This window comes from Melozone crissalis, unplaced genomic scaffold (assembly GCF_028551555.1).
Source record: "Melozone crissalis strain CALT ecotype California unplaced genomic scaffold, PUWL_Pcris_2 ptg000033l_1, whole genome shotgun sequence".
Taxonomy (NCBI): domain Eukaryota; kingdom Metazoa; phylum Chordata; class Aves; order Passeriformes; family Passerellidae; genus Melozone; species Melozone crissalis.
In genome coordinates this window covers 1,125,771-1,141,891 of record NW_026535811.1, presented here as the reverse complement: position 1 = coordinate 1,141,891, position 16,121 = coordinate 1,125,771, and the positions used below count along the sequence as shown (strand labels likewise).

At 41.6% G+C, this 16,121-nt stretch overlaps 1 protein-coding gene across 22 annotated transcripts in view; it reads left to right on the top strand.

The window, feature by feature from the left end:
• Positions 1 to 106: 106 nt before the first annotated feature.
• The window catches only part of C2CD5 (C2 calcium dependent domain containing 5), a 52,268-nt gene continuing 36,253 nt past the window's right edge, over positions 107 to 16,121 (top strand). For 11 of the 22 annotated variants that reach the window (XM_054282215.1, XM_054282213.1, XM_054282210.1 and 8 more), the window contains exons 1-7: positions 107 to 196; positions 3,475 to 3,561; positions 5,127 to 5,298; positions 7,283 to 7,378; positions 7,838 to 7,993; positions 8,745 to 8,943; positions 11,411 to 11,562. In XM_054282215.1, the coding sequence (XP_054138190.1) occupies positions 107 to 196; positions 3,475 to 3,561; positions 5,127 to 5,298; positions 7,283 to 7,378; positions 7,838 to 7,993; positions 8,745 to 8,943; positions 11,411 to 11,562 (952 nt within the window). Of the gene's footprint in view, positions 197 to 3,474; positions 3,562 to 5,126; positions 5,299 to 7,282; positions 7,379 to 7,837; positions 7,994 to 8,744; positions 8,944 to 10,403; positions 10,529 to 11,410; positions 11,563 to 14,366; positions 14,562 to 16,121 lie in introns of those variants that run through there. The other 11 variants (XM_054282216.1, XM_054282212.1, XM_054282209.1 and 8 more) reach the window with 3 other exon arrangements.

The window sequence follows — 16,121 nt, the reverse complement described above, 5'->3', positions numbered from 1 at the left end:
CCGCGCATGCGCAGCGGCGGCCGGCGCTCCATGGCACAGGCGCGGTGGCGCTGCCGCTGCGGCCGCGGGAGGAGGAGGAGGCGAGGGGGGGCGCGGCGGGAGGAAGATGCCGGGGAAGCTGAAGGTCAAGATCGTGGCGGGGCGCCATTTGCCGGTGATGGACCGCGCCAGCGACCTCACCGACGCCTTCGTGGAGGTTGGTGGCGGGGCACGGCGGGCCGGGCCCGCGCGGGGAGGCACCTGCCGGGCCCGAACGGCGCTCCGGGAAGCGGAGCGGGGCTGTGGGGCACGGGCGGGAGCCGCTCCGGGAAGGGGGGTCAGACACGGGAACGGGCTGCCCGGGGCTGTGGGGCGGGAGCCGCTCCGGGAAGGGGGACCGGCCACCGAGCAAATGCCCCGGCGGTGCGGCCCCCGGCCCTGGAGGTGCCCGGCACTCGGGGCCGGTGTGCCCGCGGTGGTCGGTCACAGCTCGGGCTCGGTGATCCCACAGGGCATTTCCAGCCCAGTCGGGTGTCTGATCAGACAGACGTGTTGCAAGGAGGGTGGCCAAGTAACAAAACCAGCTTTGAATCGGTTGTGTTGCTGAGTATATGACTAACCAGTGCTTTACTTGTACAGGCTTTGCTTTTAAGGCCAATGTTCGTCTTTCCTTTTAAAACGTTTGAAATACTAAAATGTTTTCAAAGGGAGCTTTTCATCAACAAATACTACTGTTTGTGTGATTAAATCACTTTATTGCACCCAGAGTATCCAGCTTCAACCTTCTTTGCAGTCACGTAGTTTGCAGGCAATATGTAGGGTCTTGCTAGGAAGGGATTATAAAATGAGCTGAAGTGCAAAGTGGAATTATTGAAGGCCCAGTTTGGATGGGGCTCTGAGCCACGTGCTCCAATGGGTGACATCCCTCCCCGTGGCAGGGGATTTGAATGAGATGGACTTTGGGGTGCCTTCCAATCCAAGCCTTTTTATTGTTTCTGTTACGTGATCTTTGTTTTTTGATTCATTTTTTTCCAACATGAATGACTTAGAGCATTTCAGACGCATTCTGTAGGTTTGGGACTCTGAGAAAAATCAGAGCTATTTAAAGATGGTGTGCTGTGGACATGCATGTCTTGTACCCCAAATACTGAGTGAGGTGCACCACAAATGAGTGGTTGAAGTTGGCACGATACTAGAATTAAATAGGAAGACAGAATGCCTTGCTAGACCTGTATACACTGGGGAATATGATGCTATTAATGTAGAAACAAAATGTGGATAAGTCCTGATTTAATTTGGTGCTGAAAAATTTGGTTGCTGTTAGACTCTAAGGACATTGCTTAATGGGAGAGTAAGCTGGTGGTCAAGTGGGGATGTATTCCAGCCTTTCAGTGGAGCAGAAATAGTACATAGTTTTATTTTATTAATTGGAACTTAGTCTTTTCACTGTTAGCTGTTTCACTGGTCCGGTTTTCATTTTTAAAAGCTTCTCTTGCAGGCTGCCCGTTAATCCAGTCTGAAATTACAACAACTCTGATGCTTGCTACCAGGAGACAGGGAAAACAGGACTAGGAAATGCAGTTCACTGAGTTTCATGGGCCTGGTTTTACTCTGTGTTAGGAGAAACAGCTCTCCTCCTCTGTGGGTAACTTGTTCCCAGCCCTACTGTGGTGTAGCAAAGCAGATTCTTGAAATTATATAGTAAAATACTACCATAGCAAAAAAGGAAAATAAACATTTTCATCAAGATCAGTTTAGCTGGGTTGCCCTGCAGTTCCATGGGTGTCTTGGCACAGTTAAGGGTATAGAAATACCCAGGTGGGGGCCTTGCTTTCAGGATTGTTAATTAGGAACAGTGTGAAGGAACTTCCCTTTCCCTCTATGGAGTAGCCAATGCAGCAGGTGAGATTTATTGCAAAATAAGTTGGGATTGAAACTCTTGTTTCATTTTTCTGTGTGAGATAGCTGAAAAACTACAATGTGTTTTTCCTTAAATGCAAATGAAAAGCAGATGTTAAGGTTTTAGTTGTTTACTAACCTTACATTTCCTTGTTAAATATTGCAATATGAACTTAGAACTAGAAAGGAAAATGAGACGAGACCTCAGAGCTCTTACTTGGCTCAGGTCATGCAAAACTTGGGCTTCACTGGTGTGAACACAATGATCCTTGTCCCAGCTCAGAATATTTTGTTACAATTTCTTCCATAATGTGCTTTTAACTTTGCACAGTGGGCAGCAGGGTGGTGTTTTATTATCTGCACCAGCTTCCATGACCTGGCTGGAGCACGGGGAAAATTCAGCTATGACTGCCTGGGGCTCTGAGGGAACCGATTTACTCCCGAGATAACGCCTTAAAATGGGCTGGGTGGAGCTCAGGGTGTTGGATCCTGGCAGCCTGAGCCAGAGCTGGTGTTTCATTGGCAGCTGCCTTGCAGCCAGTGCTGACATCCCTGACTGCCCTGCAGCCAGTGCAGGGTCCCTGCAGCGCTGGGAGGTGCACCTGTGCAGGATGGTCACTGTTACTGCAGCAGACCAGGCGGTCACTTCACACTGTCCTGAGCCAAATCACCGCAGCGCTCACATCCAGGCCTGAATTGCCTTTCCAAAGTGTGTTTGGCCTTTTAAAAGATAAAAGCTGCCAAAACCTCGAACTCCAGCATTTCTTTTCCATCTGCCTAGTCATTATTTTCCTTAAGAATCTTGAATAAATTTAAAAATGTAACTTGGAGTATTTGTAAGTACCCGGTACGAGGTGCAGTGCTCATTTATTTGAGAGGCAGCATTCAGAGAAATGCAGGTGTTTGGGAATGGTTTGCAATGAGAGCTGCAGAGAAATAAGGCTCTTACATGTGCTGTGTGGCTTCCTGATGTATGGAGCATCTCAGAAATTCAGTTTCACTTTAAAAAAGGAAACAAGAAGCCCCCACAAAACCCAAATGGGCGTAGTCTGAAATAGATGCCTGTGGAGACCATATGGGTACTGCTGAAATGAGTTATTGTGTGGTTGCAGGTGAAGTAAGAGATAAGAGCATAGAAAATATTCAATTTTTAGTAGTCCTCTCTCTGTATATCTCAAATCCAGTTTGTCTGTATATTTTTTTCATCAATTGTCTGTGAAGCTGATTGAGAAATCCTAGAGAGGAGAGTAATAAACTATCGGTGTTCAGAATATTTTTCCTTGTAGAAGGCAAGGAGAGTATATAAAGTGACTTTGAATAGCCAATATAAGTGGTATTTTTGCCTCTCAAATGATTGAGGAGGAAAAGAAACAATTTTAGTAGTATGACAGGATGAGAGAGAGGTTGATTGGAAATGTCATTGACATGTGGATACTGATATATATAAATTGAATTTGAAAGCCACTCAGTGAAAAGAAAATGATTTGTTGAAATTTGTATTTGAAATTGTATATTGACTTGTATATGTCAATTACATGAGTTCCAGAATCTTTTTATTAATAATTGTAATTGCTAATTGAATGTTTTTGTTTTTAGGTGAAATTTGGAAATACAACATTTAAGACAGATGTGTATCCCAAATCGCTTAATCCTCAGTGGAATTCTGAGTGGTTCAAATTTGAAGTAAGTATTTTTTAAGAGTTGGCCTGTAACTGTATGACTGTATAGACACTCTGGTTTATCTGCCTTGATGAAATAATTGCATTTCCAGCAGAGAGTGAGCACTGGAGTGTGTTTGTGTTTGCATGCACAAACCTTTGCAGCAAACCCTGCTCCAGCCAGACCCTGTTTGCCAAGGGCGTCTCCGTGGCTTTTCAGGAGTGCTTGGGAAGATAAAAGCTTGCCAGGTTGGATCCAATTGAATGTTGTTCTGTGGCTGTCTGTGAAGGTGGGGAGGGGCAGCAGGGGAAAGGCCTTTCCAGCACAGTTATCAGTACAAGTCTGTGTAAATAAACACATAGATATGGAAGTACAGCTGTGCTCCTGGGCTTCTTTCAATTTTGAGCAAGGGAAGATAGTTGGTGTTTGAAGTCCTACGTTTGGTGGCAAGGATAATGCAGAGGAGAAAATGGAAGATTCCTCTGTGAAGATTACAAAATAAAGAGCTTGGACAACAATTGCTGGACACTCTCTCTTCTCGTTTCCTTATGTAATAATGAGGGCACGCAGCATTTTCCTGTAATTGCTTGTTGCTTTTCAGGATCTGATTTGTTGGTGTCCTTTGACATGATGCCCTGAACAAGTGTTTACATGTTTCTTTCATTTTTTTACTACTTAAAAAATGAGGATTATGTTTAGAATAAATTAATTATTGCAACACTTGAATGTGTAGTTCTGGTTCATTTACTGTGCACTAAGGCAATATCACAATTCTGCAAACACTTAGATGAGTCATCCCATTGCAGCTAGCAAACTTAATTCTTGGTTTGTGACGTTGAACACAAAAGTTGGTTAAATGGCTGTCTTTGTTCTAAAGAAAATAGTCATTATCTGTAGATGGATTATTGCATTTGTTTGGGAAATTGCATGTGTAGAATTACTGAACTCTTACTGCAGGCTGTGTAAAATACCTGCTGTTAAGCCACTGAGCAGTGATGGGAACACCATAAACTTCAGAGCATAATAGTCCTCTGAGGTATTTTATCTTAAATTTCCTTCCTTTCTTTTCCTATTTATTTATTTATTTGTCTGTCAGTATGCATTATGGAGATAGGTGGACAGTATTTTAAGTGCAACTTAAAATATTGTGGAATTTTGAAATGAATATTCTCTGTAATCATGCTTTTCTGTTCCTCTGCCAGTGATAGCTCAGTTTCCAGGATCTCACCAGTCTCTGAAGGCTAAAACCAAAATGAGTGAGAGTGCTGTTTACCTTCAGGAAGCTGACATTACAGATCTATCTGTGTGACTGTTCATTACTCACTCTCTCCTCTGCGTTGGTTTTGCAGTGTTTCCCTGCACGTTTTGCAATTCTCAGGTTTCTGTTCATGTTTGTGCTGCAGGTGGATGATGGGGAGCTGCAGGACGAGCCCCTGCAGCGGGGTTTCCCTGCACAGTTTGCAATTCTCAGGTTTCTGTTGATGTTTATTTGGCAGGTGGATGATGAGGAGCTGCAGGATGAGCCCCTGCAGCGGGGTTTCCCTGCACAGTTTGCAATTCTCAGGTTTCTGTTGATGTTTATTTGGCAGGTGGATGATGAGGAGCTGCAGGACGAGCCCCTGCAGATCACAGTCCTGGACCACGACACGTACAGTGCCAACGATGCCATTGGCAAGGTGTACATAGACATCGACCCTCTGCTCTACAGCGAGGCTGCCACGGTCATTTCAGGCTGGTTTCCAATTTATGATACCATTCATGGTAAGCTTTGCTCATTTCAAACGGGCTTCTTTGGAGTCTAATCTGCTTCCTACAATCTCATAAGCTGCATTCAGAAATTGTAATAACTTTAGCTTTGGAGTTGGAAAACTACTTTCCTGGCTTTTTTCCCCTGTGTTTTCTGACATGAGAAAATTTCTGGCAGGGGAGTAAAGACTGGTGCTTGGCAAAATGCCTTCCATAGAACTTGTGACAAGTGGGAAAACATCTTCACTAGTTACTGCAGATTTCTGATTAAAAAAAGGACTCCGACGTATTTGTCTAATTACCACATGTGTGCTAAACAAATGTAATTTTGCTGGGGTTCCTTGAAGTGTGCCTTCCTGGGATTTGGGATAACCTTCACTTGAGATGAAGGGACAAGGGTGTGAGATATCTTCAGCAGGATGAAATCCCTTTTCCCTGCGCTAAGTGCTGTCAGTGCTAGGTGAACTTCATCAGAATGTCTTGAAGGTATGAGAAAATAAAGGCAGTGATATTTTTGCTGTTGATTTGGATGGAACAGGTTTGTCTCAGAGAGCCAATGTCAATTTAGAGCAATTAACTTGCTGCTTGGTACGTTCATGCAGAACATCTCTGTGGCTGCCATAGTCCCCCTCCTTTGTTATTCAGGGTGAATTAAATGACCTAATGATATTCAAAGCTAATTATAAATCATTGTTGGGAAATAATTAATGGCGTTCACCAGATGCTCTCATAACTATTGTGCAGTATTTTTTTGCATTTAACCAGTTATAGCAAGCAGAAATTTTAAGAAATATTGCAAAAATACTGGGCATTTTAATTACCTTTTTATCCTATGCACATTTTCCTATCCCACATTTTCTTCTGGAGCTAAATTATGCAAACACTTGTTTCAGGATGTGTACAGCTGGTAGGTTAGAGAGAGTTAGATTCCTCTATATTTTTCCAGATATGTTGGTCTTTCATAGCTTTTTTCTATGTAAGTAAAATTGAGATTCTTTTATTTCCATGCTCATAGCACTAGATTCCAATTATCTTGATTCTTGGCAAGCATTAATTGAGCTTCCTTAAGAAGGAATAAATATAATGTTTGTAAGTTTGTATTGAATTTTTTTTCTTTCACCTCAACATGATTGTGAAAATGTATAACCCTGAGGCATTTTCTGTTACAATAACTGAAGGCTTCTTCCTGTTGGCATTTTGGAAGGGAGATGCAGCTGATTTTATTGCGGTAATGTCTGAGCTGAACAACAAATCCAGTGCTGCTGTTTCAGTGTCATGTGCTGGTGTGATCAAGGCTTCTGAAGACACAAGAGATCAGACTCATCAAGAAGTTTAGCCCTCAATATGTCAGAACCTATAATGTGTGAAATGATTTTGTTACTGGGTGGGGAAAAGAAGAAAAAGCTCAGAACAGGAAAGTAGAGAAGTCAAAAAGGAATCGTTCTGTGTTAGAAAATATTCCATTTCTAGTAAGGTGTAATCATAGTTGAAAATTAACATTTGTCTAAAAGGAGTATAGTACCTTATTTTTATATATTTCTTGTCACAGTTAAAGTATTTTGCAAACATTTCCTGTGTCACTTTGTGGTTCAAGAAAGAACCATAAATATTTCTCCTTGGGCTGAGCTTCAGAGGGGAGCTTTGCTGCAGTTCTGAAATTGTTTCAGGGAGGGGGCTGAGCAGAGAGAGCCCCCCGCAGCAGAGGCCACTGCAGCGTCAAGAGGCTGATGGATTCTCTTTGCCCAGTGCCATCTTTCTTGTAAAGCTCTGTTTGGTGCAGACAGGCATTTGGGGAGTGCTGCTTTCATTGTGCCACAGGCTGGGCAGAACTAGAAACTTCCTCTGAGCCAGTGTCTCTGCAACAGACCCGAGGCAAGGCTATGGCTCCCTGCTCCTCTGGCATTAATTACTAATAACAGGAAATCATTTATAGGTCTGGCTTTGTATTGATGCAGTTACATTGTTATAACTTCTGGTGTTTCATGGTTTTTATTGATAGGTATACGTGGGGAGATCAACGTGGTGGTGAAAGTAGATCTCTTCAATGATTTAAACAGATTTAGGCAGTCATCCTGTGGCGTCAAATTTTTTTGCAGTAAGTAGAGGAAAAGGGTTTATTTGAACAAAAACTTTGTCCCTCCTTTTTTCTTTGCCTCTTCTGTCTCCCTTCTTTCTCATGGCAGAGAAGGGAGCTCAATTGCATAAATCTAGTGGTGATAACATAGAAAAGAAAAGCAATTTGTGTTAAACGCGTTTTTACTGTTCACATTTCAAAACAATGTAAATAACCGATGGGATTTTTTTATGTCTGGAAGTTGCATTTCAGTGCCCGTGGTGTTATTTTGGGTCCATGTCCTTTTAAAGAGGCCCCAAGTGGAAAGGTTCCATAAAGGCACATGCTGTAACTGGTGCACTGGACAGTTACCTTACCGGGGTGTGTCGACGCTTCCACAGCAAATGGTGTGGATGAAATCCCTGTGATGCGTAACGTGATGTTTTTGTTGCTGTGCCTGGCTCGGAGGCCGTCTCACCCCCTTGCTGTGTGTCTGTCCAGCCACGTCCATCCCCAAGTGCTACCGGGCCGTGGTGATCCACGGCTTTGTGGAGGAGCTGGTGGTGAACGAGGACCCCGAGTACCAGTGGATCGACCGCATCCGCACGCCGCGCGCCTCCAACGAGGCCCGCCAGCGGCTCATCTCGCTCATGTCAGGTATGGCGCTGCCCTCGGGGGGCAGGGAGCGCGCTCTCCTCTGCAGCTGTTACCTGGGCAACCCAGCTGCACAGGACTGCTGGCTTTTTAGTTATGTCCTCCTAAAAAGCATCAGCGACAAACCGGCTTCTTACGGTCACGGCCTTTCATCCTTGTGTGCGGCTAATAGGAGTGGCAGTGTTGGGTTTGCAGTAGAGGGGCAAAAAGCAGGAAAAAAGTTGAAATATACTTAAAGGAATTGGTAAATGAAGAAATTATAGATGCTTGCTCATAGAGATTTTAAAGATGTTGCATTGTTTTGAAGTATTATATATTATTATATACTATATATTATTATATATAGCATATATTATTATATTATGTATTATTATTGTATTGAAGTATTAAATATGAAGTATTTAGAAACTTACGTGCATTCCACAGCACATCTTGACTTCTCTCTGAATAAGTAGAAAAAAGGAAAAAAAAAAGCCTACTGGAAATAAAGACTAGTGGGAAAAACCTCTGAAATGACATGTTGCTTTGGCAGTCAGAGTGGATTTGGAGAGAAGAGCAAAAAGCTGTGTAAGTGATTGGTATCACACAGTGTTGTAGGAGACAGAGGTTGTGGCTGGCTCCTTGGCCAGCCATGTAGGATTGGATTTATTATCTATTCCACTGACTTGGCTGGCACTCCAAAAGCTGGGTCAAAGACCACAAAAGAGAAGAGAAGTTCACTGCAACCCTGAGCTCTTTACCTTTTGTTTTGTAGGTGAATTGCAGAGGAAGATCGGCTTGAAGGTGCTTGAAATGAGAGGAAATGCTGTTGTTGGATATTTGCAGTGTTTTGATTTGGAGGGGGAGTCTGGACTCGTAGTGAGAGCCATAGGAACAGCCTGCACGTTGGATAAATTAAGTAACACATCAGCATTTTTACCTGCATGTAACTCCCCATCCAAAGAAATGAAGGAGTAAGTATGAATTAGTAGCTTGTAGGGAAACAAGTTTCACCTCTCTTCCTTTCATACTCATTCAGTTTTTCATAACCAGTGTGATTTCTTTTTTCCCGAGATTTTGTTTTTTCTTTTGTAGTTTTATTTGTCTGCAATAAGTTTTCTATTCCACAATTCTGAAATGTTTTAGGTTGGATGAGTTATTTCAGTAGAGGCTGGAGTGGTAGTTCCTACTTAGGATGACTTTTTGTACTTATGTAGCAATAGTACTACATATCCTTGTGATCCACCAGTTTAACTCTAATTAGTTCTGCTTTGATGCTGTGTTTGTGCAATGAACATTTCAGTGAGGACCTCTCACAAACTTTTGGTTCAAGCTTAAATGTTTATAACTGTATTTATAAGTGTATAAGAGAAGATAAATATTGAATTCTGATCGTTCTGTCAGTGCTTTAGACAGTGACCCCAAAGAGGTCTCATCTTTTGTGTGCTTTCCTTTTTACTGTTGTAAAACAAGAACTATGGCAAAACAGATAGACAGTGAACTTGCAGAGAGATCTTTTTACTATGAGAATTAGAATTTTGTGATTTTTGTCATATGTACTGCAGCACCAAACATTTTGAATGTTTTGATATGCATACAAATTAATAGAAATATACTTGCAGTCTTCTTTCAACTGTTGCTACATTTTTGCATGGATAAATTAGTTATTTTCTGTTTGGTAGAGCAATGCAGGAAGGAAAAAACTGCACCAAGAAGTATTACATATCCTGTATTTCTAGATGTATTAATTGAAGTAGCCATTTTCATGAATTTGAACTGTTCTGTCACTGCAAGAGAGGTGAGGCGTTTTTGCTGTGCAGGCATCAATTGCTCTGCAAAATTTTGCAAAATATGAGCTGACTTTTAAAAATTACTGGTTTCTATTTCACAGCATAGCTTGTTTGACTTGTCTTGATTTTAAAAAATTGCCTTTAAAAGAACTTCAGGATACAGTGCAGCATAGAGCAACAGCATGGTGTTTAAAAACATAAAAGGTAGACCTAGTAATTATCAACTTAAAAAGCACCCATAAATAAACCAGTTTCTTTCACTCTGCAGCAAAATGTGGAAATTCCACCTCCCAAATTATCCATGTTCAGCTTGGTGATGGATATTGTCTCAGTTCAAAACACAGGAATGTTTCTCTAAGGCAGCAAAATCAACTAATTTGACTCTTCTTATTCTTGGCTTTACTAACTCGATGGCCTGTTGCCAGAAATCAATAATGCAGTCACAAGCAAGTGCTTGAGCTGTTCCTTTCCTTCCTTGTGTTTCATCTGGACTCCTGCATGCTAGGAATTGCAATTCTTAGAGTCTGCTTAGAGTAAGAGATCTCCTGTGTCTAAACTTCCCTGAAAGCATTGGTAACGTAACTCTGCAACCTGTTTGTGTGTATTGTTTTCTTTTCTCCCGCCCTGGCCGCAAACTCTCTCAGGTCTCCGCTGGTTCACGCGCCCAGCCACGGATGCCGCTCGACCCACAACAGCCCAATTCACACTGCTACTGGCTCACGGCTCACTCAGAACTTCTCTGTGTCTGTTCCCACTCTCATCTACACCGGTACGAGTCTGCTGACACTCGCAGCCGGGCGGCACAGTGCCCCAGGGCAGGCAGGCAGGGCAGGCAGGCACCGCCCTCTGCTCGGTTCCTCGGGACCGCTGCGGCTCATGGGAGTGCAGGAGAGGCTCTGGGACGGGCCTCGCAGTCTCTTCCACAAGGCCACGCTCTTCACTTGCACACGCTCTTGCTTCTGGGAAGTTAACTAAAACAGTAAGGTGATGTGACTGGGAAACGGTGATTTGAGCTCCTAATTGCTTTCAGACATCATTCGCATACAGTAGGCTTTGAAATGGTTCTAGGAAGGGTCTGTGCCATTTGTGGAAGAGATGGTTGTAGGGAGCAGGTAAGTCAAGCTGTGCATAAACAAACTGTTTGTCAATAGAGTTGTTCCCGAAAAGATTCTCCTCTTTGCTCTGTTTTTAGCTGTGGCATGCTGCTGATGCTATAGGATAAGGAAACATAGCTCTTTTTCTTTTACCTTACAATGCATATGTGTATATACATAAGTGTATAAATATGTATAAACACAGCTATAATTTGAAATCATTTTTCTTTATTGAACTAACTCAAAGCATTGTGTATTCGACCAGATTTTTAAGCCATAAACTTTTCAATTTTTTTATTTTGCATATATATATTTTTTTGTCACATCTCATGCCTTTCATTTGGCTTAATTGTTTCATTGTAGATGACGAGCATCTGTGTGTAGGATGCTGAGAGGGTAAAACAGCATTTCTTTGCCTCTGGCCTCATTCCCAGCCTCGCTCCTAAGGAATAGCTGCTGGCCCTGCCCCAGTCCCATCCTGGTGTTTGGATCATGCTGCTGTCAGCCAGGTCCTTTGGCACAGGATTACTGAATATGTTTCCACCTTCTTCTGGCAGGATTCCTTTCAATGAAGATCCCAATCCCAATACATATTCATCAGGACCCTCCACCCCTCTGAAAAACCAAACCTATTCCTTTTCACCTTCCAAGTCCTACAGTCGACAGTCCTCTTCTTCTGACACAGATTTGAGTTTGACACCCAAAACTGGTAAGGCACTTCCACCCACTTTTTGTTTAAGTTGTTTCTCTTTTTATATTTTCATTCAACCCCTTTTGCTTTTTGGCATTTAAGTTATCAAAATGATGTGAAAATTGGAGACCCCACGCAGTACACCTCAAGCTCTAAAGGTTTCTGCTGGGTCAAAATTTCAGTCCTGCCTGTATTTCCACTGTCCCGGATAACATGAAAATGGCTTTTGTAACACAACTGTGTTGCGTTGAAGTTGAAATAAAACATCTCAGAGCATTAAGGGAGTCCTAAGTAATTGCCTTTTCCTTATTTCCTCCATTTCCTATCACAGACCATAGGAGTGTATTTCTCACCACCATATGTTAAGGATGGTGTTACTAAAACCATGTAGCCTTCAAGCCTACTGTGTTGGGCCCTAAGCTAACTGCATGCATTTGGCTAATTTTGAACTCCCTTTTTTTTTCTTCTCTTGGTAGATGGAAATAGCTTTACATACACAGTATACACTTCCAAGGTAGCTTAAATTACATTAGAAGTAATCCAGCCATCTTCAAAAAGCATTTTTCTTTTCCCATTGCTTTATCATAATTTTTTTCAACTTGTTTTTTTCTCCCTCCTTAATTTTTAGTCTGTGGTTAAAATCATGTCAGTAATAATGTCAGCAAAACTCAAAGAATTATTGTATGTTTATTTTTCATTCTATGACCAATGCCATGTATTTTGCTACCCTGGGGCAAAGTATTTTGTAAAATTATATGTAGAAGTATGGTTAGTTTTTAAATGATGTTTTAAATTGTGGTGTTTGAAGCCCAGAACATCCTTGACTCATATAATGAGTCAAATTTTAAGCATATTAAGGTAGTTGATAGCACTCCTTTCAAGAATTTTTCCTACCAGGTGAATTGAATACTACATTCAAATGGAGTTGTATTAAATATTTCATGTAGTTTATTCCCTATATGTGTTAAAAATATTCCCAATTGGCAAGCTGTCTTTCTTAGTGCTGTCTTCTCTGTCCCATTTTTAAAACAAACAAGCAAAAAAAAGCACACTTTAGTTTTTGTTCTTTTTAAAGGGTGTCTGTCCTCAGGTTAACCTATGGTGGTCACTCAATTAAAGGACCTACAGGTATAACTGGATGCTTATTTCTTGGGACCACCCCAAATTCAGGTGCTTGGCTTACTGAATGTTTGAAAACCTGTTTCTTTTGGTCAGATTTCTGTGGTAAAGATGATGTCATGTACAGGATTTAAATGTGACATAGGTGGTCATCTTTCTAGATGTAAGAGTTGTGAGTTCAGGCATGTGCAGCTCTCTGTGGATGCGTGAAGGTTTGAAAGCAGCAGCCTCATGTATTTCCTGGCAATGTTAGGTAGGTCATAAATCCCGTTGGTTTTAGTCAGCTCCTTCAGAACTGAAACAGATTGTCATTGGTGCCTCTTGTTTGGAGGGATTTTTCAAGTATGTAAAGATATTTTTAGCTATCTTTCTAGTATTGAAGCAAACAGTGGGCATAGTTTTGCTTATTAGCACTGCCTTTTTGGCAACTTTTAACTGTGCTGCTGAAACTTGTCCAGAGAGGATTTTCTAGTTACATTTACATATGCTGTGTCTTGCTATGACAAACTCAATTTTGAATCCTAACAGATTAAAGGACAGCACCTCATGAGTAATCTGTTTTACCCAAAATTCGGTGGTATGCAGAAGACACTTCCATAACATACTAAATTCAGTATGCTGTTCTTAACAATTACTGTATGTGTTTAGACCTCTGTTTTCATTTCCTGAGGCTGTTACCAAGTTCAGGTATCTCAGTGTATAAGCTGGTGATCTCAGTAGTTAAATAAGGCTAAAGAAATGCAGACTTCTCATGTGACACATCTGATGTTCCCAGGTTCGAGATACTCATTACTCAGGTTGGCTGACGTGCAAAAAGAAGCATTTTCTGCTATTCCTGCAGTATATTGTATTCTCCTTTATTTCTCAGTCAGGTAGTTAGTGTGCTGACATGTCTGAGATGGACATTAACGTGGAGGAACAGTGCAGGTACCACCTTTTCCAGTAGGAGTAACAAAACACTGGAGGCTGCAGCTTGGATCTGCTGAAGCTCCAAATATGGATCTGCAATAGCTCCAAATCTGGAGAGTATTACCTTGATGTCTTCTGTGAAATGCACTTGTGCTTGTGTTATCCATTCTGGTCTATAAATGCATTTGCTGAATTTGGGGTTGAAGTTAGAATTCTGGGAGCAGGGATGTATTTTATGCCACTGCCAATGAACAGAATCAGGCTGACAAAAAGCATGGCATATTTTAATCAGATAATACATTCTGATGTGCCATAGCATATGTTTGGAGGAAATGGGTAAGGTGGGAACTCCTTTACTGATGGGAACGTAGAATTCTACAAGATTTATTACTCTAGAAAATCATAGAACAAATCCATGGCCCCTTTGGAAAATAACCTTTTCTACTGAGATAATGCAAGTAATCAGATTAAGTGTGTGCAGAGACTCTGTTGTTTGGTTTTTACTCCATACTATTTGCTATCAAATTTTGATTGGCATTTACAATGTTTAATTGCCATGTCTCTAAAAATTAATTTCAACATAAAGTTAATCAAGTAATGATTTTTAAAGACACGCTTCTCATGTACGTTGTGGAGCTGTATTGTCATTCCATTTCTTTGTATGTCGAGAAATAATTTGCACTAAGTGTTGATTCATTTAGAGAAAACAAAAATGCTTCATTTTGATTTCTTTTGTCCGTTTCTTTAGTCATCTTCTGAATCTGCATCTTTGTCTCTATTACTTTCCTCCACAGCACCCTCCCCACAGGGACCTAGGATTTTCCTGTTTCCCAGCTCCCCTACACTCTCTTGTGGTTCCCCACATGTAAAAAAGTCCTGTCTGCTCCTCTCGGGGTCTAGCGTTAAACCTCTGCACTGTAGCCATGTCAGCCCAGTTGTTCTGAGGAAAAGTGTTTCTTTCACTGAGGAGCTGCTGCTGGCTGCTTCTGGTAGGATCTGTCTGTTCTGGCCTTTTGAACAAACTCTGAAGGAAATGTTGTTGTTTGATTAACGCACAGCTGCTTCTATAACCCTGGGCTTGCTCAGTGAGCCTCTGAAAACTGCTGGCTACATGACTGTGCATTCCATCTCTCACCTCTGCCCCAGAAGCTTGAAACACCCTCAGAACTTCTCAGAGGATTTGAAACAATGTCATTTATGCTACAGAATTACTACTTTACCCTTGACAAATACCCTTTGCTAATTGGACTGAAATAATTTGCTTTATTTGTAATCCCACACATTGTCCTCACTTTGTTGCTCCTGCATTTTGCATGGAGCAGCTGCCCATTGCACTTGCTCGTGAGTTCATTCATAATTTGCTGAAATAATGGTTGTGAGATGCTACCAACTCTGCTTTTTAATTTAACCTTTTAAACAAAGCCCATGCTTTTTATTTTTACTGCCCACTTTTTCATTTCACTGACATGGATTATTTTTATAGATTTCAATTAAATAATTGTTGGTATTCGCTTTTTTTGTAGAAACTCTTTTGGTTAGTTTGTATTTTTTGAGTTTGTTTTGTGTGTAGTATTTATGCTATGTTTGTCTGGATTTAGTCTTGTATAGTCCCTGACAGTGATGTTTAGAATCAATGTTAAATAGTAAAAGCAATTTAATCTTGTTTAATGGGACTATACAGATACTAATAGTTTTGTTTCCTTATCCGAGAACAGCTAAAAATACTCACTGAAAATTGTAGTGGTTTTATATCAAATTACACGGTAGTGGTAGCTTAGAAACTCTTGAAAATGAATGAATGAAGTTAAGAATGAATTTACATACGTTATTAAGTCTGGTATTATTTCTAGATCTCCCAGTCTTTGGTAAAACAAATAACTGCACTTGGATCTATATTTACACTCTTGTTCATCCTTACCAGATTCTTGATCAGAAGGAAAAGCAAGCTAGCAGGGAATTATTATTATGTTGAATCAGTTAGAAATTCTGGAGAAGAAAGTCTTGGCTTCATTTCTAACTGTTTGCGCTGTGCTGTTTGTATTTCATCCTGCTCCTGACACCTTTCTGTTCTTTATGCTCTGCTTTCCTCTGCTGCTTGGGGGCTTCTTTTAGCTCTGATGGCTTTAGACACAAGGAATAGCAAGGAGAATGTGTTTCAGGCATGACATGTTACCAAGAGTCACTAGCACTGTGTTTGCTGTAGGGAAAGCACACCTTGGCATGTGTTTGCAGTGCTGTGTGAGCACAGAGCCCCCAGGCCACTGTCAGGCACATAACCTGCAGCTCAGCACACCCTGTGAGGGGGCCTGTCCCTGCAAGTAATGCCACAACAAAGGTGTTTGTGCACTGAGCAGCTTCCTGTGCACAAACCCCTGTGCACAGGTAATGGAACAGCAAAGGTGTCAGTGCACAGCATCAGCTTCCTCTGCACAAACCCCTGTGCACAGCTGATGGAACAGCAAAGGTGTCAGTGCACAGCATCAGCTTCCTCTGCACAAACCCCTGTGCACAGGTGATGGAACAGCAAAGGTGTCAGTGCACAGCATCAG